Raw genomic sequence first — 22,841 nt, 5'->3', positions numbered from 1 at the left:
AGAAGATAATCATCACTTAACATCTGTCATAGTATATAGGTTAATGCTTTATTTTTTTCCTTTAGCCTATTTACTTTTGAAATGTTTCATCTAATATATAATATACAGCAAATGTAAATGCCAAAATATTTCTATAATATATAAAGTCTCATTATTAATAATATTAATCATCAATAAATAGTCAATATTTAAATTAATATCACAAAAACATAATTCTTAGGATGTTACCAGGTCATATTCTCTTTGTACTCCGGACTGACAGACTTGTTTATAAATATGTGTGATGGTCCTTGCACATTAGCCATTTTGAGACCCAAGAGCTGTTGTATATGAATCTTCTATCTCAAATTAAGGACTGGCTTGTACTAGGAAACAAATATGACCTTGAATGCCAATAACCGTACAGTTTAACCTTTATTTATATGCAACAGTGTGAGACAATCATGGCATTTGAACTGGTTGCTATCATGATAACTATGCATCATTCTACATATTGCACCCGCATGTAATCACGTACTGTTATTGCTCAGAGCCTATTCTAAAAGCATCCTGCACTCAAAAGGTTAAACACTGGTAAATCAAGGTCATAACTATATAAAATGGTGTCCTATATGGCAGGGCTCCTCGACCCTCACCTCAACGCACACCTAACAGTCCAGGATTTAGGTATTACTCAGGTGTGTCTAAGGTGTTTCTCCATTAAATAAACCAAAACACCTTAAATACACCTGAGTAATACCTAAATCCCGGACTGTTAGGTGTGCGTTGAGGGGCGCTGCTATATACTGATTCCCTGTATAAAGAGGTGTCTGTCAAATGCTTACCTGGGAACTGTTTGGCTCTGGCTACCCGGAGCCTTCCCTTACGGGACGCGGCCAGGACATGGCGGGAAACGCTTCCGTATAAAGGGGAAATGGGCTGGGAGCGGGGCCATGGGGTGCGTTCCCAGGTATAGTTAAACGGTATACCGTGTTTAGTAATCGTAATGGCATTCGTTTTGGGAAGTTGTATTTAGATGGAGGATGTAGTTTTTTTTTTGTTTGTTTGTTTTGTTTTTCTTCACTCCCGTCCAGTTTGTTACAGGACACCTAACATTTACAGACCAAGTCTGCCAAGCTCAGGAAGGCAACCCTATTTATACGGATATAAATATATATTTTTATGTAAAAATCTATATTTTGGTGAACAGTTTATATATTGTCGTGTGTTATTTGCCTCTGTATATTAAACACTGCATACTAAGTGGGCTGTATAATCAATGGGGGGGGATGTGTGTCATGCATTATACAATAAATTACTGTTTATTAAATGTTTATTAATTCCTGGTCATTATTGTTGTTGATACCGCTTTGTCTAATTGCGGAATGCAATTAAAACGCACCAAATTTACGGAGAGGGTGGTAGGAGGAACAGCTTCCCACCAGAAGAGACGTTAATACAGAAAGCTTTTAAACACGCATGGAAGAGACATATGGCTATCCTGAATCCAAGGTGAGATTAAAGACCAAGTCTTCAAAGCAAGTGGGCAGATTAGATGGGTGGAATGGTTCTTATCTGATGTCAAAATGTTTTTTATGTTAAAAGGGTTCTGGTAGTGGAAAAAATATAATAAAATCAGCAGCTCGGGGGGACATTTGAATGAGTGGGTATGTAAAGGGTCAGCAGAAGGACACCGGTATCTGTTAAAAGGCGTGTGGAAGTCCGAGGTGCATGTAGGACATTTAGGAAAATGTCCATGATGAAGTCGGTGCTTTCCACAGGATTATCAGAAGTGTTATCACTATACAACCCCGACACAGAACTTAGAATGGGAACAACCTGCCCTCCATACCTACAAACACGTTCTGCATAAATGTTCTACAGCAGGAAAGCCATAAAATGAATCGAAGAAGGTGCTGGTCTGGGTGTGTGGATAGTGTGCTGCCATTCAGGAAATAGTTTAATACAACAACATTTACATTTGCACCGATACAGTCAGATGACAAAGGCAAGGCTTAGTTTTTTATTCCTCAAAAAAATATATAAATATGAATGTGCTTTTAAAAAACGGCCTTCTTGTTATATATATATATATATATATATATATATATATATATATATATACCGTATATATATATACCGTATATATATATATATATATATATATATGTACATTAAATAAGATAAATTAGGGAAATAGCTCTGGCCCTGTAGCGTAAGGGGGTTAACATATTTTTGTTAATAGGGGACATACTAAAACGAATGACAAAATGGAATGCCCATAGACTTTAATGGGGAGGAATGCCCATAGACTATAATGGGGAGGAATGCCCATAGACTATAATGGGGAGGAATGCCCATAGACTTTAATGGGGAGGAATGCCCATAGACTTTAATGGGGAGGAATGCCCATAGACTTTAATGGGGAGGAATGCCCATAGACTATAATGGGGAGGAATGCCCATAGACTATAATGGGGAGGAATGCCCATAGACTATAATGGAAGGTAAAAGAATAATTGATTTTGAATTTAAAACATATCATTTAGATCTTTGGCACACATTCTCCCCTAGCACAGACACAGGATCTAAAACTCAGATTATGTGGGATTATAACTACTTTCTATGGAATGACAGGTGAATGACAGTTTTGAGTGAATGCCCATAGGATATAATGGGAGAAAAATTAAACTTGTTTTTTAGAGAAAACCATCTTAAATATCATATAGAACTTTGTCATGTATACTCCCCTAGTAGAGTTATAGGTTCTAAACCTCATATTAAGTGGAATTATAGCTGTGTTCTATGGAATTACAGGTGAATGACAGTATTGATGGAATGCCCATAGGATAATGTTATCTCTATGTTTAATGCTGTGACGGAAGCCTCCATCACTGGGACCAATGGAGAAGCCTGACTGCCAGCCTCCTCCCTATTGACTATGGGCCCTGGGTTTGTAAAGGCTTCTGTGGCTACCCCCAGCAGTATCATCTCATCACTTGCTGAGGGGATTATCTCCAGCAGACAGCCAGGATCTGCAACCAGGGAGTGACTGCCATTGTTTCAGTTTAATGTTGTATAAATCAGTCTCCCCCCCATTGTATTGTTAATCTCGCTACTGCCCCTGTTGTCTCTGGGAGGCAGATTAAGGGGGGCGGTTTGTGTCCCAATATCTTATTTTATGTAAATGTGTGTTTTGATGGATATATCCAGCCCTGTGTGTCCAAAATAAATCAGTCTTCGTTTGGTTTTACCCTACACTGAGTCTCGGCTAGTGACTGGGGAACCGGGGAAAGAGTGTGAGTCCCAGGCTAAGGGAGCACAAGACAGCGGAGGTAGTCGGTCGGACAAGCCAGCCCCGTGACATTGGTGGCAAGCGGCGGGATTGCTTCTTAGTCTGAGGGACACTTACTTTCTACCGGGATTAACCGACAGGACGACAGACTTCGGTCGCCTTGACGAACACATGGATGTGGTATCAGAATTCCAGGGGCTGCTGCAGGTCATCCTCTCCTGCTACACCACTACTCTGCCTACAGAACAACACCAGAATCTGAGGCATCTGGTTCGACGGTCACTATGGCAGAGGGCTGTTATATGCCGGGGTCAGTGTCTTCCAAGCTCCGAACAAAAGATTAGAGACCAGCGGGAACTACGGATGTGGTACATAGTTGGAATTAAAATTAATACTAATAAAATAGACTGTCCAAAACATGACATGACGGAATGGAAATGTAGGTGTATTTTGGCTTTTATGAAATGTTTTGTACATCTTGCTATAAACTTGTGCACCGAAAAATGCACCTGCCCCTTAAGCCCGCCGCAACTGCGACCGGGTCCGCCACTCAAAGGAGCCGGGAAGCCCCCGCCAGGGCCGGCCTTACAGGTGTGCGTCCGCACAGGGTTTAAATTAAAACATCGGGGGGGGGGGTTACTTTATTTAACATCCTTCATGTTAAATAAAGTTTTTTTCTTAAGAGGATGTTAAATAAAGTTAAAACAAAAAAAAACGGTGTTTTAATTTAAGTCCCGGGTCGCTCGTGAAGTTTTCAGCGACCGCTTGGCGCCCTTCACTCTCCGAGACTCCGTCGGGGTGCCAGCGTTTCATGCTGAGCGCTGGAATTATGCCACACCGCGGCAGAGCGGGAAGATGGCTCCCATCGCAGGACTCCGGCAACAAGGTAAGTAAGGATAGGGAGAGGGGGGTAGATAGTGAAAAGGGGCAGAGGGGGGACGGCAGTGAGAAGGGGCAGAGGTGGTAGATAGTGAGAAGGGGCAGAGGGGGGAGATTTTTTTGCTTTCTTTTTTTTGGGGATGGGGGGCGCCAGAGGAGTAGTCCGCACAGGGCGCCAGAACACTTAAGGCCGGCTCTGTCTCTGTGTGTAGTGCTATGTCCGTGCTGCTTATATTTAAAAATATAGGTTTATTATGGGAATATGCCTTTAAAATAATTTTATTTAAATTTTAAAAAAAAGTACTTTAAGATATATAAAATATAAATATGTAAAAGTCAAACGATTAAGTGAAATAAAAAGTCTTTCCTCAACGCGTTTCGGCTTTAATGGCTTCCTCAGGAAAAAAGTATTTGATCGCTTCTTCCACTCTTTTTATGTGTGTTAATTCGTTGTATTTTCTTCTATATACGCTAGATGGCGGTGTAACGTTGTTTCCCAGAACATGAGGACGTGTTGTACGCACATGTACACTAGGTGGCGCTGTTACGTCATTCCACAATACGTGAGGACGTATTGGAGGCTGGATGTGCGTACTGCCGTCATTCTGTTTATACGCGTCCCCATAGAAACGGCTTCTCCTTCTCCGTAGGGATGTCTCTTTTCTTGGTGTTGCATCAGGTCCCAGTGTCCTGCTGTGCTGTGCAGTGCAGATGTTAAGAAATGACATTTGAAGACAGATTAACATGAACGCTAAGTATAAACGCTATAGGATGTAAACGTTTAAGGATGTGATTGCATTAAACGTGGATATATGAACTATAACTAAACATACTATGGGTTTTGTTTATACATAAATGTCTATATGAATCCACAGAAAAGAGAGCAATAAGGGTGGAAAAGTGCCAAACAATAATACAAAATATGAAATATTGGAATTGTGTATAGTAAAAAGTAATATTGAAGAACCCATGAATGAATAAGTAGTCTGTGTATATTTATTTCAAATGGGGGTTAGGATCCCTTAGGTGAAAGCGTGAATATCCAAGTTTATGTTCAAGCCTCCTTTTTTTATATGTTCCTAATTTAAAGATCCACTTAGTTTCCTTTCTTGAAATGTTTTCTGCACTATTCCCTCCTCTCCAATTTGGGGGTACAATGTCTATTCCCATGATTCAAAATTGATTAATTGAGAAAACAGGACATGAATTACAGTATCGCGGGACACCGTGTTTAATGCTTGAATTCATAATGTTCCCAAGATGTTCCTAAATTCTTCCTTTAAGTGGTCTGGTTGTTCTTCCCCATACTGTGCACCACATGGACATTGTAATAAATAAATTACAGATTTGGTGGTGCAGGTGATGAATTTCTTAATTTCGTATGTAGTCCCTGTCCTATTACTGATAAAACTGTTTGTTTTCCTTGGTAGGTAGGTGCACAACTTGCACCTACCGCATGGGCAAAAAACAATGGGTTTCTTGCCCAGAAAGGTATTAAAATTAATTTCTGTTTTCTTTGTTGGGAGGAAAATGTTTTTCAAATTATTTGTTTTGTGGGCCAATGCTCCGTTTCCCCATGCTGTGGAAATTCCATGCCGAGTTTTCCAGGACGCAAGAAATCTGCAGGATCCAGTCCGGGATGCCAATGGGGCCGGCATCAGGCACAGGTGCTGGACATTAAAAACCCCTGGAGCTTGATACTCAGAGAGACTGTTGGGGGAAGAGGAAGTTCCCTGTGCTCCCAGGGCAAGGAGAGGCCCCGAAGAAGACAATCCCTGAGCCAAGTGAGGCAATACCTGCCTGGACGTTTTGTGTGTTGTCTGGGGGAGGTTTTCCAGAGCCTGGCGTAGCTGGGTCTGGCTGGGAGGTTGAGGTAGTGGGTGATTAGGCTGGTCAGTCTGCACCAGCATAGTTCAGTTAGAGAGGGCTCCAATTGGGAGCTAGGTTTTCTTTTGCAGGTTTCACAGATATGCAATACTTTTATCCAGCAAAAAGAAACTTCACGTCCGGATCATCAATAAGTCATCACAAACACATCAAGGCCATCCTCCATAAGCATATGTATTTCAGCCAGCAATACACAAGGGCACATACCATGCAACAGTCAAACAGTGGTTTTTGGGGTTTAAGCGGTTAAAATAAGGAGGAAAAAAAAGAAAAAAAAACAAAAAAAATGAGCTGCTGTTCCTGGCTCTAATTGCCCTAAAGGACTTAGGTGCTTAGGACCCCTAAAAGTGACATGTATGGCCCTCATGCTATAGGGTTTGTCACATATGGTGGAGGATGCGGGCAAAGCACTGCTATGGTCTGTGGGCAGAAAGCAGGAACCAAAAAAAAAAAAAAAAAAAATGAGCTGCTGTTCCTGGCTCTAATTGCCCTAGAGGACTTAGGTGCTTAGGACCCCTAAAAGTGACATGTATGGCCCTCATGCTATAGGGTTTGTCACATATGGTGGAGGATGCGGGCAAAGCACTGCTATGGTCTGTGGGCAGAAAGCAGGAACCAAAAAAAAAAAAAAAAAAAAATGAGCTGCTGTTCCTGGCTCTAATTGCCCTAGAGGACTTAGGTGCTTAGGACCCCTAAAAGTGACATGTATGGCCCTCATGCTATAGGGTTTGTCACATATGGTGGAGGATGCGGGCAAAGCACTGCTATGGTCTGTGGGCAGAAAGCAGGAACCAAAAAAAAAAAAGAGAAAAATTCGCTTTATTTTAACCGCTTAAACCCCAAAAACCACTGTTTGACTGTTGCATGGTATGTGCCCTTGTGTATTGCTGGCTGAAATACATATGCTTATGGAGGATGGCCTTGATGTGTTTGTGACGACTTATTGATGATCCGGACGTGAAGTTTCTTTTTGCTGGATAAAAGTATTGCATATCTGTGAAACCTGCAAAAGAAAACCTAGCTCCCAATTGGAGCCCTCTCTAACTGAACTATGCTGGTCCAGACTGACCAGCCTAATCACCCACTACCTCAACCTCCCATCCAGACCCAGCTACGCCAGGCTCTGGAAAACCTCCCCCAGACAACACACAAAACGTCCAGGCAGGTATTGCCTCACTTGGCTCAGGGATTGTCTTCTTCAGGGCCTCTCCTTGCCCTAGGAGCACAGGGAACTTCCTCTTCCCCCAACAGTCTCTCTGAGTATTAAGCTCCAGGGGCTTTTAATGTCCAGCACCTGTGCCTGATGCCGGCCCCATAGGAATCCCGGACCGGATCCTGCAGATTTCTTGCCTCCTGGAAAACTCGGCATGGAATTTCCACAGCATGGGGAAACGGAGCATTGGCCCACCCTGCTCTCCAATTGCTCCACCCCAGGGACCCATATTTACCCAAATGCCACACTAAGCATCTCCCTGGGGTTTACACTGTCACAAATGATATGTCCATGTTTAATGCTTTATCCATGTGTAAGGCAGTGTCAGTGTTTAATGCTATCTCCATATTTAATGTTATCTCTATGTGTAATGTGTGACAGTGTAAACCCCAGGGAGATGCTTAGTGTGGCATTTGGGTACAGGTGCTATCCAGATCGTAAATATGGGTCCCTAGGGTGGAGCAATTGGAGAGCAGGGTGAGCCAATGCTCCGTTTCCCCATGCTGTGGAAATTCCATGCCGAGTTTTCCAGGACGCAAGAAATCTGCAGGATCCAGTCCGGGATGCCAATGGGGCCGGCATCAGGCACAGGTGCTGGACATTAAAAACCCCTGGAGCTTGATACTCAGAGAGACTGTTGGGGGAAGAGGAAGTTCCCTGTGCTCCCAGGGCAAGGAGAGGCCCCGAAGAAGACAATCCCTGAGCCAAGTGAGGCAATACCTGCCTGGACGTTTTGTGTGTTGTCTGGGGGAGGTTTTCCAGAGCCTGGCGTAGCTGGGTCTGGCTGGGAGGTTGAGGTAGTGGGTGATTAGGCTGGTCAGTCTGCACCAGCATAGTTCAGTTAGAGAGGGCTCCAATTGGGAGCTAGGTTTTCTTTTGCAGGTTTCACAGATATGCAATACTTTTATCCAGCAAAAAGAAACTTCACGTCCGGATCATCAATAAGTCATCACAAACACATCAAGGCCATCCTCCATAAGCATATGTATTTCAGCCAGCAATACACAAGGGCACATACCATGCAACAGTCAAACAGTGGTTTTTGGGGTTTAAGCGGTTAAAATAAGGAGGAAAAAAAAGAAAAAAAAACAAAAAAAATGAGCTGCTGTTCCTGGCTCTAATTGCCCTAAAGGACTTAGGTGCTTAGGACCCCTAAAAGTGACATGTATGGCCCTCATGCTATAGGGTTTGTCACATATGGTGGAGGATGCGGGCAAAGCACTGCTATGGTCTGTGGGCAGAAAGCAGGAACCAAAAAAAAAAAAAAAAATGAGCTGCTGTTCCTGGCTCTAATTGCCCTAGAGGACTTAGGTGCTTAGGACCCCTAAAAGTGACATGTATGGCCCTCATGCTATAGGGTTTGTCACATATGGTGGAGGATGCGGGCAAAGCACTGCTATGGTCTGTGGGCAGAAAGCAGGAACCAAAAAAAAAAAAGAGAAAAATTCGCTTTATTTTAACCGCTTAAACCCCAAAAACCACTGTTTGACTGTTGCATGGTATGTGCCCTTGTGTATTGCTGGCTGAAATACATATGCTTATGGAGGATGGCCTTGATGTGTTTGTGACGACTTATTGATGATCCGGACGTGAAGTTTCTTTTTGCTGGATAAAAGTATTGCATATCTGTGAAACCTGCAAAAGAAAACCTAGCTCCCAATTGGAGCCCTCTCTAACTGAACTATGCTGGTCCAGACTGACCAGCCTAATCACCCACTACCTCAACCTCCCAGCCAGACCCAGCTACGCCAGGCTCTGGAAAACCTCCCCCAGACAACACACAAAACGTCCAGGCAGGTATTGCCTCACTTGGCTCAGGGATTGTCTTCTTCAGGGCCTCTCCTTGCCCTAGGAGCACAGGGAACTTCCTCTTCCCCCAACAGTCTCTCTGAGTATCAAGCTCCAGGGGCTTTTAATGTCCAGCACCTGTGCCTGATGCCGGCCCCATAGGAATCCCGGACCGGATCCTGCAGATTTCTTGCCTCCTGGAAAACTCGGCATGGAATTTCCACAGCATGGGGAAACGGAGCATTGGCCCACCCTGCTCTCCAATTGCTCCACCCCAGGGACCCATATTTACCCAAATGCCACACTAAGCATCTCCCTGGGGTTTACACTGTCACAAATGATATGTCCATGTTTAATGCTTTATCCATGTGTAAGGCAGTGTCAGTGTTTAATGCTATCTCCATGTTTAATGTTATCTCTATGTGCAATGCTATGTCCATGTTTAATGCTATTGTCAGGAACCACTTTTTCGCTGCCTGAACCATGGCTTTTTTTTATACCTGTGGTGTTTAAATCTGCTACCACTAGTGGCCGCCCTCTGTAGCACTTAGAACTCAGGTGTGCCTTGTTACCTGGGTTGAGCCCTAGCCAATACATCCAGCTGGCCCTTGTTACCTGTGATTACCCTGCCTTTATGAACCTGCCCTTCAGTCAGGGCCTTTGTATTGAAGTCTATGGATCTTCCTGCTGTGGCTCGGCACCTGTACTGTTCCTGGTTCCCTGCTTTGTGTCCTGATCAATCGGACTCCCTGCTTTGTGTCCTGATCAAGCGGGCTCGCTGCTTTGCGTCCTGATCAAGCGGACTCGCTGCTTTGCGTCCTGATCAAGCGGACTCGCTGCTTTGCGTCCTGATCAAGCGGACTCGCTGCTTTGCGTCCTGATCAAGCGGACTCGCTGCTTTGCGTCCTGATCAAGCGGACTCGCTGCTTTGCGTCCTGATCAAGCGGACTCGCTGCTTTGCGTCCTGATCAAGCGGACTCGCTGCTTTGCGTCCTGATCAAGCGGACTCGCTGCTTTGCGTCCTGATCAAGCGGACTCGCTGCTTTGCGTCCTGATCAAGCGGACTCGCTGCTTTGCGTCCTGATCAAGCGGACTCGCTGCTTTGCGTCCTGATCAAGCGGACTCGCTGCTTTGCGTCCTGATCAAGCGGACTCGCTGCTTTGCGTCCTTCCAAGCGGACTCCCTGCTTTGCGTCCTTCCAAGCGGACTCCCTGATTTGCGTCCTACCAAGCGGACTCCCTGCTTTGCGTCCTACCAAGCGGACTCCCTGCTTTGCGTCCTTCCAAGCGGACTCCCTGCTTTGCGTCCTTCCAAGCGGACTCCCTGCTATGCGTCCTTCCAAGCGGACTCCCTGCTATGCGTCCTTCCAAGCGGACTCCCTGCTTTGCGTCCTTCCAAGCGGACTCCCTGCTATGCGTCCTTCCAAACGGACTCCCTGCTATGCGTCCTTCCAAACGGACTCCCTGCTATGCGTCCTTCCAAGCGGACTCCCTGCTTTGCGTCCTTCCAAGCGGACTCCCTGCTATGCGTCCTTCCAAACGGACTCCCTGCTATGCGTCCTTCCAAACGGACTCCCTGCTATGCGTCCTTCCAAACGGACTCCCTGCTATGCGTCCTTCCAAACGGACTCCCTGCTATGCGTCCTTCCAAACGGACTCCCTGCTATGCGTCCTTCCAAACGGACTCCCTGCTTTGCGTCCTTCCAAGCGGACTCCCTGCTTTGTGTTTTTCCAAGCAGACTCCCTCCTTTGTGTCCTCATGAAGACCATTCACCTACATCTGTTACATCACCTGAGAAATCCAACAAGCCTGTTACCAGTATGAAAAAGGAATCTTCTATTAAACGTGAACCCCTTACCACAACCGAATTGCAACAAAGGCATGATGTTGAGGCTTGCTTTTACTGTGGCAAAAAGGGACACTGGATCACCCAATGTCCTCTGAAACCTCCCAAACCCTCTGTACTGATTGAACAGTCTACGTCACAAGCACAGAGCTCTCCTAAAAGGGGAAGTAGCTTTATTCCCCAGGACAGTGAACCCATGGAGTATATACCACCCCTGGTGATTCCTAATGCTTTTCAAACTCCAGTGGATGTCCAGCTGAAGCCTGAAGCCTGATGACTGTTCTGTGATGGAATGCAGCTTCTGTGATTCTACAGTCTGTGGCAGTGTGGGTTGCTCCCATATGGATGAACTTCCTATTGCTTTCTGTTCAGCCATGATTGCAACTCCTTTCACTCTTACCTCAGCAAAGTGTGATACACCAGAGACTACCATAGCCCCTAATATCTCCTCTGGACTGATAGCAAAGATACATGACCCTATTCCATCTCTGAGGAGGAAGGGACCTTCCATCAGTGCTTCCCATACCAAGTCTGCTTCTCCTGTTTTGAACCAGTGCAGTTCTGGTACTACCCCCCTGCCCCCAGTAGTGCCCTGGGTACAGGGCAGCTATGTGACTCCTGGTACATGGAAAGAGAAAGCATTGAATCATACCTTCTCATCAACTTCTTCAGCATCCAGTCCTAATTTGACCTATGATTGCACCACAGATAACCTTTCCTTTGATTGTGTTATTACCTCTAATGGCAATATAATCAGAAAAGAAGACCTGGAGATCTGTGAACAAGCTTTACCGAAAAAGAAAAAGAAGAAATCACGTTAAAATTTATTAAAGGTGTACAGATTTTGTTCAGACTGTTCGCATTCAGTGACCGCTCCTTGGGGAGGGGGTACTGTCAGGAACCACTTTTTCGCTGCCTGAACCATGGCTTTTTTTTTTATACCTGTGGTGTTTAAATCTGCTACCACTAGTGGCTGCCCTCCGCCCTCTGGAGCACTCAGAACTCAGGTGTGCCTTGTTTCCTGGGTTGAGCCCTAGCCAATACATCCAGCTGGGCCTTGTTACCTGTGATTACCCTGCCTTTATGAACCTGCCCTGCCCTTCAGTCAAATGGGTGTTTTGATGGATATATCCAGCCCTGTGTGTCCAAAATAAATCAGTCTTCGTTTGGTTTTACCCTACACCGAGTCTCGGCTAGTGCCTGGGGAACCGGGGGAAGTGTGTTGTCCCAGGCTAAGGGAGCACAAGACAGCGGAGGTAGTCGGTCGGACTAGCCAGCTCCGTGACATTGGTGGCAAGCAGTGGGATTGCTTCTTAGTCTGAGGGACACTCACTTTCTACCGGGATTAACCAACAGGACGGCAGAGTTCGGTCGCCTTGACGAGGACATGGATGTGGTATCAGAATTCCAGGGGCTGCTGTGGGTCATCCTCTCTTGCTACACCACTACTCTGCCTACAGAACAATACCAGAATCTGAGGCAACTGGTTCGACAGTCACTATGGCAGAGGGCTGTTATATGCCGGGGTCAGTGTCTTCCAAGCTCCGAACAAAAGATTAGAGACCAGCGGGAACTACGCATGTCATTCCTGGGACAGCAACCCCAGGAGCAATGGGTATCCAAATTGGACAAGCTGGTCCAACAGGAGGTAGAGCTGGAAAATTACTATAGGGCTCTGCAGTGGTATACAGAGCAAGCATATTGGGGAACTGTGAAAGAATGTTCTCCAGAGGGCTATGACTTTGGTGGCCCAGGATTATTATGGGATAGTCTTCAGGAGGATCCGGACTTCGGAAGTACAGCGGAGTGGCGGATTCAGAAAATGCCCTAACCCCAGCTGAAGCGCTGGCAACAGGGCAGAGCATCGCTGGCCTCTGCCCAGCACATACCAAAGCTGCAGGAATTCAGGGAGATACAGCGGCCGACCCGCCTCAGCAGCAGAAGCAGGGAGGTGGAACAGCCGGTCCATCTCCCCAGCGGCAGAACCTAATTCCGGGACAGGAGGAACCTGACCTCCCTCCTTTGCGGCAGCAGGAGCACCAGGGAGGGGATGCAGGAGACATCACTCCCCAGCGGTACCCGGAAGATGGCGCAGCCGGCCCATCTCCCCAGCAGCAGCAGGAGCAACAATTTTGGGAGGGCATTGATGGGCCAAATGAACTGACTGACTACGGAGTCAACCCGTTTGGGGTTTCCTCCTGTGTCAGTCCAATTTGGAGGGGGGAGAATTGTGACGGAGCCCTCAATCACTGGGACCACTGGAGAGGCCTAACTGCTAGCCTCCTCCCTATTGACTATGGGCCCTGGGTTTGTAAAGACTTTTGTGGCTACCCCCAGCAGTACCATCTCATCACTGGCTGAGGGGATTATCTCCAGCATACAGCCAGGATCTGCAACCAGGGAGTGACTGCCATTGTTTCAGTTTAATGTTGTATAAATCAGCCCCCCCCATTGTATTGTTAATCTAGTTACTGCCCCTGTTGTCTCTGGGAGGCAGATTAAGGGGGGCAGTTTGTGTCTCAATAGCTTATTTTATGTAAATGTGTGTTTTGATGGATATATCCAGCCCTGTGTGTCCAAAATAAATCAGTCTTCGTTTGGTTTTACCCTACACTGAGTCTCGGCTAGTGACTGGGGAACCGGGGAAAGTGTGTTGTCCCAGGCTAAGGGAGCACAAGACAGCGGAGGTAGTCGGTCGGACTAGCCAGCTCCGTGACAAATGCTATGTCCATGTTTAATGCTATATCCATGTTTAATGCTATGTCATTGTGTAATGCAATGTCCATGTTTAATGTTAACTCTATGTGTAATGCTATGTCCATGTGTATCATTATCTCCATGTGTAATGCTCTGTCCATGTTTAATGCTATGTCCATGTTTAATGCTATGTCTGTGAGTAGGTCTACATCCATGTTTAATGCTATCTCCATGTGTAATGCGATGTCTAGTTTTAATGCGATGTCTATTTTTAATGCGATGTCCGTTTATATTGAACTGATGATGTTACGCAGTCTATTACAGGGAAAGAGCTTGCGGTGGAGGCATAATCATCCACAGAAGCTTTGTGCTTCCGTGTTGTCAATTACGTTTTGCCTTTTCTTTTCTACAGGTATAAATACACAGTTAACCTCTTAGTGTCCAGAGGGAAGGACAATCTTTCAAGCCATGGTTCCCCAGAGGTTTCCACCCTTAGGGTGGTTTTTCCTCTCCTGCGTGCTGAAAGGTGACTCTTCGTGAGTCTCGAGGTAGCTGTCACCATGATCATTGCTTTCAGGCCTAATTAATTGGACTATTAATTTTGTAATTAATAATAAACAAATTAAATGACTATCAGTTTCTGTTGTGTTTTTTATACTATTGACTAAAAGTAGCTGTAACCATATGTGATAACAAAAATGAATGGAGTTTATCCAGACCAATGGTTCGGGCCCAACCAGTGTGTATGCTAAAGAGCTGAAGGGCTGGCTTCCTCAGGGCCCTTTGCCAGGTATTTCATGCTTTATTAAAAAACACCAATGCACAGGTGTACAAAAAGGACAATGTATGAATTTAAAAGGTTACAAATTTGCATCCGTGCGTCTCATGTTTAGACGTCACTTACATCTTCACACACATCATAGTTAAACATTTAGAATGAGTATTGTTATACAAAATACTAAAACCCCATATTTTTCATATATATCTAAACCCTCACTAAATCAGTTAAATTGACAGAACATACCCCCAACAACAATTCAGGTGTCCAGATTGTTTATGCATTTCGAGCATTTTAATTGGGCTTATAAGGTGTATATTGCTGTTTTGGAACTGGTTTTTTTTACATTTAGTATGTTGGGTTTGTAACTGGAAATTTTAAACAAAGAAGCCATGAACACCACCCAATCTAGGATATGTCACTAGTGGTTTCAGGACACAGTCCAAGCAGACATTTGGCCACCAATCACTGCCGAAATTAGCTATAGAAATACTTTGTTGAATTTTTTTTCACCAACGCTTCTGTGTTTTTTAGAATTTTTTTGGCACAGGTTATGAGTTATGGCAGAGAAATCCAGTATGTGTTTTTTAGATTATGGAAATACCCTACATGCATAGGTTGTTTTACATTGTTGTTTTAACTTGCCTGGAACAAACTTTTTGATAGCTGCGTAGAGTTTTTATGTAGGTCATGTGCCATCAAAATACCCTACATTTTCATCTTGTTTTATTAAGTTGCAGCAATCCTACGGTTTTTTGTTTTTTTATCTCAATTCAAATCTCCATTTATTCAAGGTATGCGTAAAGACAAGTTATAGTGTGTACATTAGAGGAATGAGAGACACCTCCCGCGTTTGCACAGTAAAACAAGGGTCCGAAAGACTCTAGAATGAACAGTGAACAAGACCAGATACGGAGAGGAGATCAACATACTGTGATCGTGTCAGAAAATACAGTATTACAAAAATACAGCAGTATTAATAAAAAATAAACATAACTAAAACAGAATCAAAACACTCCAGGATGTCATTGCAATCCTACTGTTAAAGCAAAAGCAGAACGATATATATATATATTATTGAAAACATTTCCAATTCCCTATTTTTGTATGATACAGAGACCTGGTAGAGAGGGACAGGAAGGGCAGTGGTACCTAAGGAGTCTGTCCTAATACCTTTTTTATAGCAGACTTTTTGTGCGTTTGGTGGGGGGATTGTACAAAGAAAATGCCATTTTTGTCTTTGGATCAGAGGATGTTTCTCAAAATCTTTAGCTGGAACTGTAGAAAAGTGTAATTCTTTCCAGTTCCAAATTTATCTTAAAGTACCTATGTATTAAACACGGAAACTTGGGTCAGGTAGATCACAACTTTTGTATACCATGTTGTGGTTTTGCCTAACACTAGGTAGGGCTGTTGACATTGATCAGAAAGGTATACCCCACCACGTTTTATTGTTATTGATAATGCACTGTGGTTTTGGGAACTGTGCATCACCCTTACCTCTGACATGTACCAGCACCAAACTTTCATTGTGTATGGAGGAGAGAACATACTCTACATGTCTTCACAGAGCACTTTTGTTTTGGGTACACCAATTGGAAGATGGAAGCTTTTTAGGCTGGGGTGTCATATATATATATAAAAAAATTAAAAATTAACTCCAGGCTGGTATCGGAATTATCTACCTGGATACCAAAGGTACATACATTTCTAGTTTCCTATTTTTCCTTCTTGCTGCATAACCCTGCACCCACTGATCTTTATACTTTTTTAACCTGGTCCATGCTATAAGCACATAAGCTTTCTAGACCTCAGAGGTCTTTTCGTCGCCATTTCTTCTGTAGGAGAGACCTCTGATGTCCAAACATACACCTTTCAATAGAAATCATACAACGTATGCAGTTAAGTGTCCATTTTGCTTGTGGAGCTCAGTAAGAACAATACCAAGACTTTGCTACACTTTTAATTTTATTTCAAATATTTTAAATACACGATGGATACTTAACATAGACACAACTGTACAATGGAACTGACAACATGTTGATATTGTTTTAAAGATACAACACCTGGCTTCTTCAAAATATACATAAATAAAAATTAATTAATTCAATCTGAAACCCGTTATGAGCGATGTATTCCTGGTTTTCATCACATTGGTTACAGATCTTCAATTTTATCTGGCAAGTGGGTCCAATACAAAAGCCCGACAAATGGAGATATTATTATATTGTGGAGCCTTGAACAAGTTTTCTAGTGTGAACTCTTAATTCAACTCTTTCTTATTCATTTATTGAATATCAATGCACTTATTTCACTTTTTTCAATTGTTTTTTCTCTCTCTAATTAATGATATAATTCATTATGTTTAAACAGTTTGGTGGTTTCATGGGAACGTGAAAGTGGCCATACCAAGTCAGGACTCTAGGAATGATTCTTAGAATCATGTTGATGCATTGTCATCTTTAAAGAGTTTCTTCTGAATCACTGTCATCGGGAAGGTTCATACAGGTTATCAGAGAAATATAGAGAAGAGCATCTCTGGATAGCTTCACCTTACTGATGGGAATCTCCGAGCGTGGTTTCTCCTTCTCTAAAATACGATTGTTGGTAATATAATTCACAGTACAGTATTAACCCCTTCATTGAATAAGATTATTTGGTATCCTTAAGACCTGTACTGACATTTTGCTTTTCTTCTCACAAGTTGTCTCGTCCTAATGTATTGTACCTAGACTATATAGTAAGCCTCTGTCTTTTCATGCCATATATAATATATAACAATATGTATAAGAAAAAAATTGGAAAAAATATTTTTTTACAAGGAAAAAAAACTGAGGAAAATGAACCTAATATATATTAATTTTTATTCCATACAATAGTAAATGGCCCCAGGGTACTTCACTAGGGCCACTTTTCATGCAGCCGTTTTGCCACTGAAGGAAAAACACGTTTTTTGCACACCGTGTGTAAGGTACATGCAAACCCAGACAGACAACACATAAGTATACCTACATGCTGTGATGCCCTGACATACACACAAATCCATTCTGACACACATACAGATACACATGACACGTTACTGTCTGGATTTGTGTGCCTGGGTATGTTAGCATGTGGGCTAACATGTTTACTATAGACAGAAAGACACAAGCAATTCACTTACCCCGTCTTACCTTCCATGTAGTTCGCTGCCGCGGTACTCCAGCAACACGATTTTAGGTGACCCTCCTCAACCAGGCCTTCTTCTTGACAATAGGGCCATAAAGAAGTAAGTCTGTTTCTCACGACTTACCTCTTTATCGCTACTTGTGGAGCATGCTGTCTGCTTTCTTGGGGAGAGGGGGTAGCGCCAATTGCCCCATTGCCTCCTCTGGATTCACCAATGCTTGGGGCAGCAAATTGCAGCCCTTCCCCCGTCAAAGTGCCGCCTGGGTCCCATGTAAGGGCTGGCTCTGCCACTTCTGATAAATCAACCATTAAATTGGTTTGAAGTGTGTGCTCCTCAGAAATTCTCTCTAAATCTGAGCACCCACAGAGGTTTCACTCAGTCTCTTGTATTTCATACAAGAAATGCGAAGAGCTTTGGGGGAGACACAAGTCCTTAGCAGCCCTCCCCCGCTGACGTTGCCCTTGTTGAATATCCTTTGTATGTCATTCCGCAGGACAGTGCTGTGTGGGGATTTTCCTCTTGCTGGTCCTTGCAAGATTATGGCTTTTGATAGCTCTGTATGTTCTTTGGCTCTACCTTGACTGGGAGACTCCCCAGACTGGAGGACAGAGATGCCAGTGGGTGCGAAACTGGACTGTGTGGAGGTTTTTTAAGGATTATTTCCCAATTAAGGTAAGGGTAGCTGGTATAATTGTGTGATCCTAAAATATGTTCTAGTTGTGGAAAACCATATGATGTCAACAGTCCTATAGGGGTAGCACTACTGTCACCCGGTCAAGCTCCGGGTCACATGGTTATTTGCCCTTACCTCCTTCAACAAACCAAGGTATAACCTCCCAAGTGTCCATATGTAGGAGAAATAGACCCTCCATTAGGCCTAAGTCCCCTCTTTCTTCCCTTAATGCCCCTCTAAAGACTAGGGAAGGAAGGAGGAAAGGGGGGGAATTGCTTCGCTGATCTTTGGGAGAAAACGGATCTGATTGAACCTTACACATTAAATGTTTATATGTATAAATCTAAAATAAATACAATAACTGTGTATATAATAGGACTATAACAGAATGTTATTAATATCTGATTACCCCTTTTCTCAGAGCAGAGCACTAAACTACTTTTCCCCCCAGCTTGTGAAAAGTGCGGATTTGGACCCACAGCACAATTATCTGATGGGGTTCCATCCTCACGGAGTCCTGGTCGCCGGTGCCTTTGCGAACTTCTGCACGAACTACACGGGCTTCGCAGAGCTCTTCCCAGGCCTGATGCCCTACCTGCACATCCTTCCCTTCTGGTTCCGTTGTCCTTTCTTTCGAGAGTATATCATGAGCGTAGGTAAGAGATCGGGATTCTCCAGAAACTCCATACCTCACTCGAAACAACACGACTCTTTTCATCATGGTTTCCAACATGTGACCTTGTAAAACATGAAATGTACAACAGGATAGTTTATTTGGATTTCACGTTAATAGAGGTTTAACATTTTATTTTTGTTATGCTAATTATTGTTATAATCTTAAAAGCTTCCAATTTACTGCAGACATTCATTGAAAAAATCCTCTTATGTCCTTGATTTAAAAAATATAGGAGGCGCTCTTTTCCTTTGAACGGTTTGAGATGCATCCAGGTATCGATCACATTGCTGTGTGCGTGCCTCTTTATCTGTAAGGCTCAGTCGGCTTAACACAGTTCATTAATAGGTACTTTTTATATTTCCAAATTGAGTTAGCGTGAGAGCATTTGTGAGAGCTTGTGGCTTGAGGAAGCTCTATCTGTTTTGATATTATTCTACCATAGTGGACATGGACTGGTTTACGTCAGTAAATTAAAAAAAGCTACGTATATTTCATTAATAAGGATTGTAACAATAGATGTTGTTGTGTATTGATCTGGAACACACTGCACAATCTCCATATAACACCGTATGTAAATCCTGTATATTGATTCATAGGATTGGTTTCTGCCTCTAAGAAGAGCGTCAATCATGTATTAACCAAAGAGAATGGAGGCAATGCTGCTATCATAGTGATCGGGGGTGCCGAGGAGGCTCTGGACGCACACCCTGGAAACCTAACACTCCACATCTTGAAGAGGAAAGGATTCATCAAAGTAGCCATGAAGCGGGGGTATGTTTCCCTAACAAATGTATTTCCATTTTTCTAAACAATCATTAAGACGACGCATTAGCACTTCCATGTAACAATATAAAAAAAACTGAATTACCAAACACTTTGTAACTTTGTATAAGTCCATGAATGTGATACCTTTTACTACTTATGTAGCAGTATGTATATTTATGTGTGTGTGTGTGTGTATGTATATATTTGTGTGTGTATATATATATATAAATATAATGTGTATGTGTGTATATATATATATATATATATATATATATACACACACATTTGTGGGAGAAAACACCATTTTTTATTGCCAATTTCCGAAAACTTTATCACCCCTTTTCTGCAACTTTTATTTTGGAGAACTATGGAAGGTGAATGCAATTTTGAACTTAAAAAAAAATGTATTACCCGGATGATACAGGATTTTTTTTTTCTCAGATCTGGCCAGGAAGAGTATAGTATGTGTCTCGATAATTGGGGTATTTTTTGCCTCTTTTATATACTGCACAGTTAGTCTTTAGTAAAATAAAATAGTTGTGGTCACACTGTAATCATCCTACTATTTATTTATGAGATGTTGCCTCCAGGCTGGACAGATCCCATCTGAGTGCTAGCTCCCCAACAGAATGAAATAAGTAGGGGTTCTCAACTGACCTGTAATCCTGTTTAATCTGTCTCTTCGCAGCGCTCATCTGGTACCAGTGTTCTCGTTTGGGGAGAACGAGCTCTTCCACCAAGTGCCTAACCCAAAAGGCTCCCTGCTGCGATCGGTCCAGGAGAAGTTGCAGAAAATCATGGGATTTTCTATGCCGCTGTTTCATGCCCGCGGGATCTTCCAGTACAGCTTCGGCTTAATGCCATACCGGAAGCCCATTCACACTGTGGGTATGTAATTTAAGACCTGATATTTAAGTTAAACGAATTATCAGGGTTTTTTGATTAATTTATTATGGTTTGAAACTAGGTGCGGGTTAATTATCAGCATAATGAGTCTGATGATGATTATATATGATTAAAAAGATTTTAAATAATATTTTGTTGTATTGAAGTGAAATAGTGATCTGTGTAATTTAACAAGAAAGTAGTCATAAAGGCTAGTTCCTGTGAAATAATTGGAGAAAGTGTAAATTACCTTCTACGTAGCTCACATTTTGTTGTGTTTCACAGTTGGCAGACCGATCCCAGTGGCCCAAACGTCAAACCCAACACAAGAGGAAATTGAGTCACTCCATCAAAAGTACCTTAACGCGCTTCAAGAGCTCTTTGAAGAGAACAAGGGGAAATATGGAATCCCTGAACACAAGTCCCTCATTTTCACGTGACCCCAGATGTAGTTCCTAGCAGCACCACTAGATGGAAGCACCTGATTGAATCCGCAATCTGCCCTTGGCACCCTAGCACCCGGTCAAATCAGTTTGTGACCTTATTTTTTGAAAGAGGCTTTTGTTTGCCTTCTTATGTATGTGAATTCTGTCTCATCATGGCTTTCTTTAAAGCAGAAGATAATCATCACTTAACATCTGTCATAGTATATAGGTTAATGCTTTATTTTTTTCCTTTCGCCTATTTACTTTTGAAATGTTTCATCTAATATATAATATACAGCAAATGTAAATGCCAAAATATTTCTATAATATATAAAGTCTCATTATTAATAATATTAATCATCAATAAATAGTCAATATTTAAATTAATATCACAAAAACATAATTCTTAGGATGTTACCAGGTCATATTCTCTTTGTACTCCGGACTGACAGACTTGTTTATAAATATGTGTGATGGTCCTTGCACATTAGCCATTTTGAGACCCAAGAGCTGTTGTATATGAATCTTCTATCTCAAATTAAGGACTGGCTTGTACTAGGAAACAAATATGACCTTGAATGCCAATAACCGTACAGTTTAACCTTTATTTATATGCAACAGTGTGAGACAATCATGGCATTTGAACTGGTTGCTATCATGATAACTATGCATCATTCTACATATTGCACCCGCATGTAATCACGTACTGTTATTGCTCAGAGCCTATTCTAAAAGCATCCTGCACTCAAAAGGTTAAACACTGGTAAATCAAGGTCATAACTATATAAAATGGTGTCCTATATGGCAGGGCTCCTCGACCCTCACCTCAACGCACACCTAACAGTCCAGGATTTAGGTATTACTCAGGTGTGTCTAAGGTGTTTCTCCATTAAATAAACCAAAACACCTTAAATACACCTGAGTAATACCTAAATCCCGGACTGTTAGGTGTGCGTTGAGGGGCGCTGCTATATACTGATTCCCTGTATAAAGAGGTGTCTGTCAAATGCTTACCTGGGAACTGTTTGGCTCTGGCTACCCGGAGCCTTCCCTTACGGGACGCGGCCAGGACATGGCGGGAAACGCTTCCGTATAAAGGGGAAATGGGCTGGGAGCGGGGCCATGGGGTGCGTTCCCAGGTATAGTTAAACGGTATACCGTGTTTAGTAATCGTAATGGCATTCGTTTTGGGAAGTTGTATTTAGATGGAGGATGTAGTTTTTTTTTTGTTTGTTTGTTTTGTTTTTCTTCACTCCCGTCCAGTTTGTTACAGGACACCTAACATTTACAGACCAAGTCTGCCAAGCTCAGGAAGGCAACCCTATTTATACGGATATAAATATATATTTTTATGTAAAAATCTATATTTTGGTGAACAGTTTATATATTGTCGTGTGTTATTTGCCTCTGTATATTAAACACTGCATACTAAGTGGGCTGTATAATCAATGGGGGGGGGGATGTGTGTCATGCATTATACAATAAATTACTGTTTATTAAATGTTTATTAATTCCTGGTCATTATTGTTGTTGATACCGCTTTGTCTAATTGCGGAATGCAATTAAAACGCACCAAATTTACGGAGAGGGTGGTAGGAGGAACAGCTTCCCACCAGAAGAGACGTTAATACAGAAAGCTTTTAAACACGCATGGAAGAGACATATGGCTATCCTGAATCCAAGGTGAGATTAAAGACCAAGTCTTCAAAGCAAGTGGGCAGATTAGATGGGTGGAATGGTTCTTATCTGATGTCAAAATGTTTTTTATGTTAAAAGGGTTCTGGTAGTGGAAAAAATATAATAAAATCAGCAGCTCGGGGGGACATTTGAATGAGTGGGTATGTAAAGGGTCAGCAGAAGGACACCGGTATCTGTTAAAAGGCGTGT

At 42.9% G+C, this 22,841-nt stretch overlaps 1 protein-coding gene across 1 annotated transcript; it reads left to right on the top strand.

Moving 5' to 3' along the window:
- Positions 1–14,684: 14,684 nt before the first annotated feature.
- LOC128498125 (2-acylglycerol O-acyltransferase 1-like) lies at positions 14,685–21,192 on the top strand (the record flags this gene model as incomplete). Its single annotated transcript, XM_053468432.1, has 6 exons — positions 14,685–14,721; positions 18,024–18,202; positions 18,655–18,859; positions 19,476–19,650; positions 20,333–20,532; positions 20,815–21,192. Coding segments are annotated over 6 exons (951 nt in total), but the record flags the coding sequence as incomplete, so codon positions are not given.
- Between the last annotated feature and the right edge of the window lie 1,649 nt (positions 21,193–22,841).

This window comes from Spea bombifrons, chromosome 5 (assembly GCF_027358695.1).
Source record: "Spea bombifrons isolate aSpeBom1 chromosome 5, aSpeBom1.2.pri, whole genome shotgun sequence".
NCBI classification, from domain to species: Eukaryota; Metazoa; Chordata; class Amphibia; order Anura; family Pelobatidae; genus Spea; species Spea bombifrons.
This window is presented reverse-complemented; position numbering and strand designations above follow the sequence as displayed.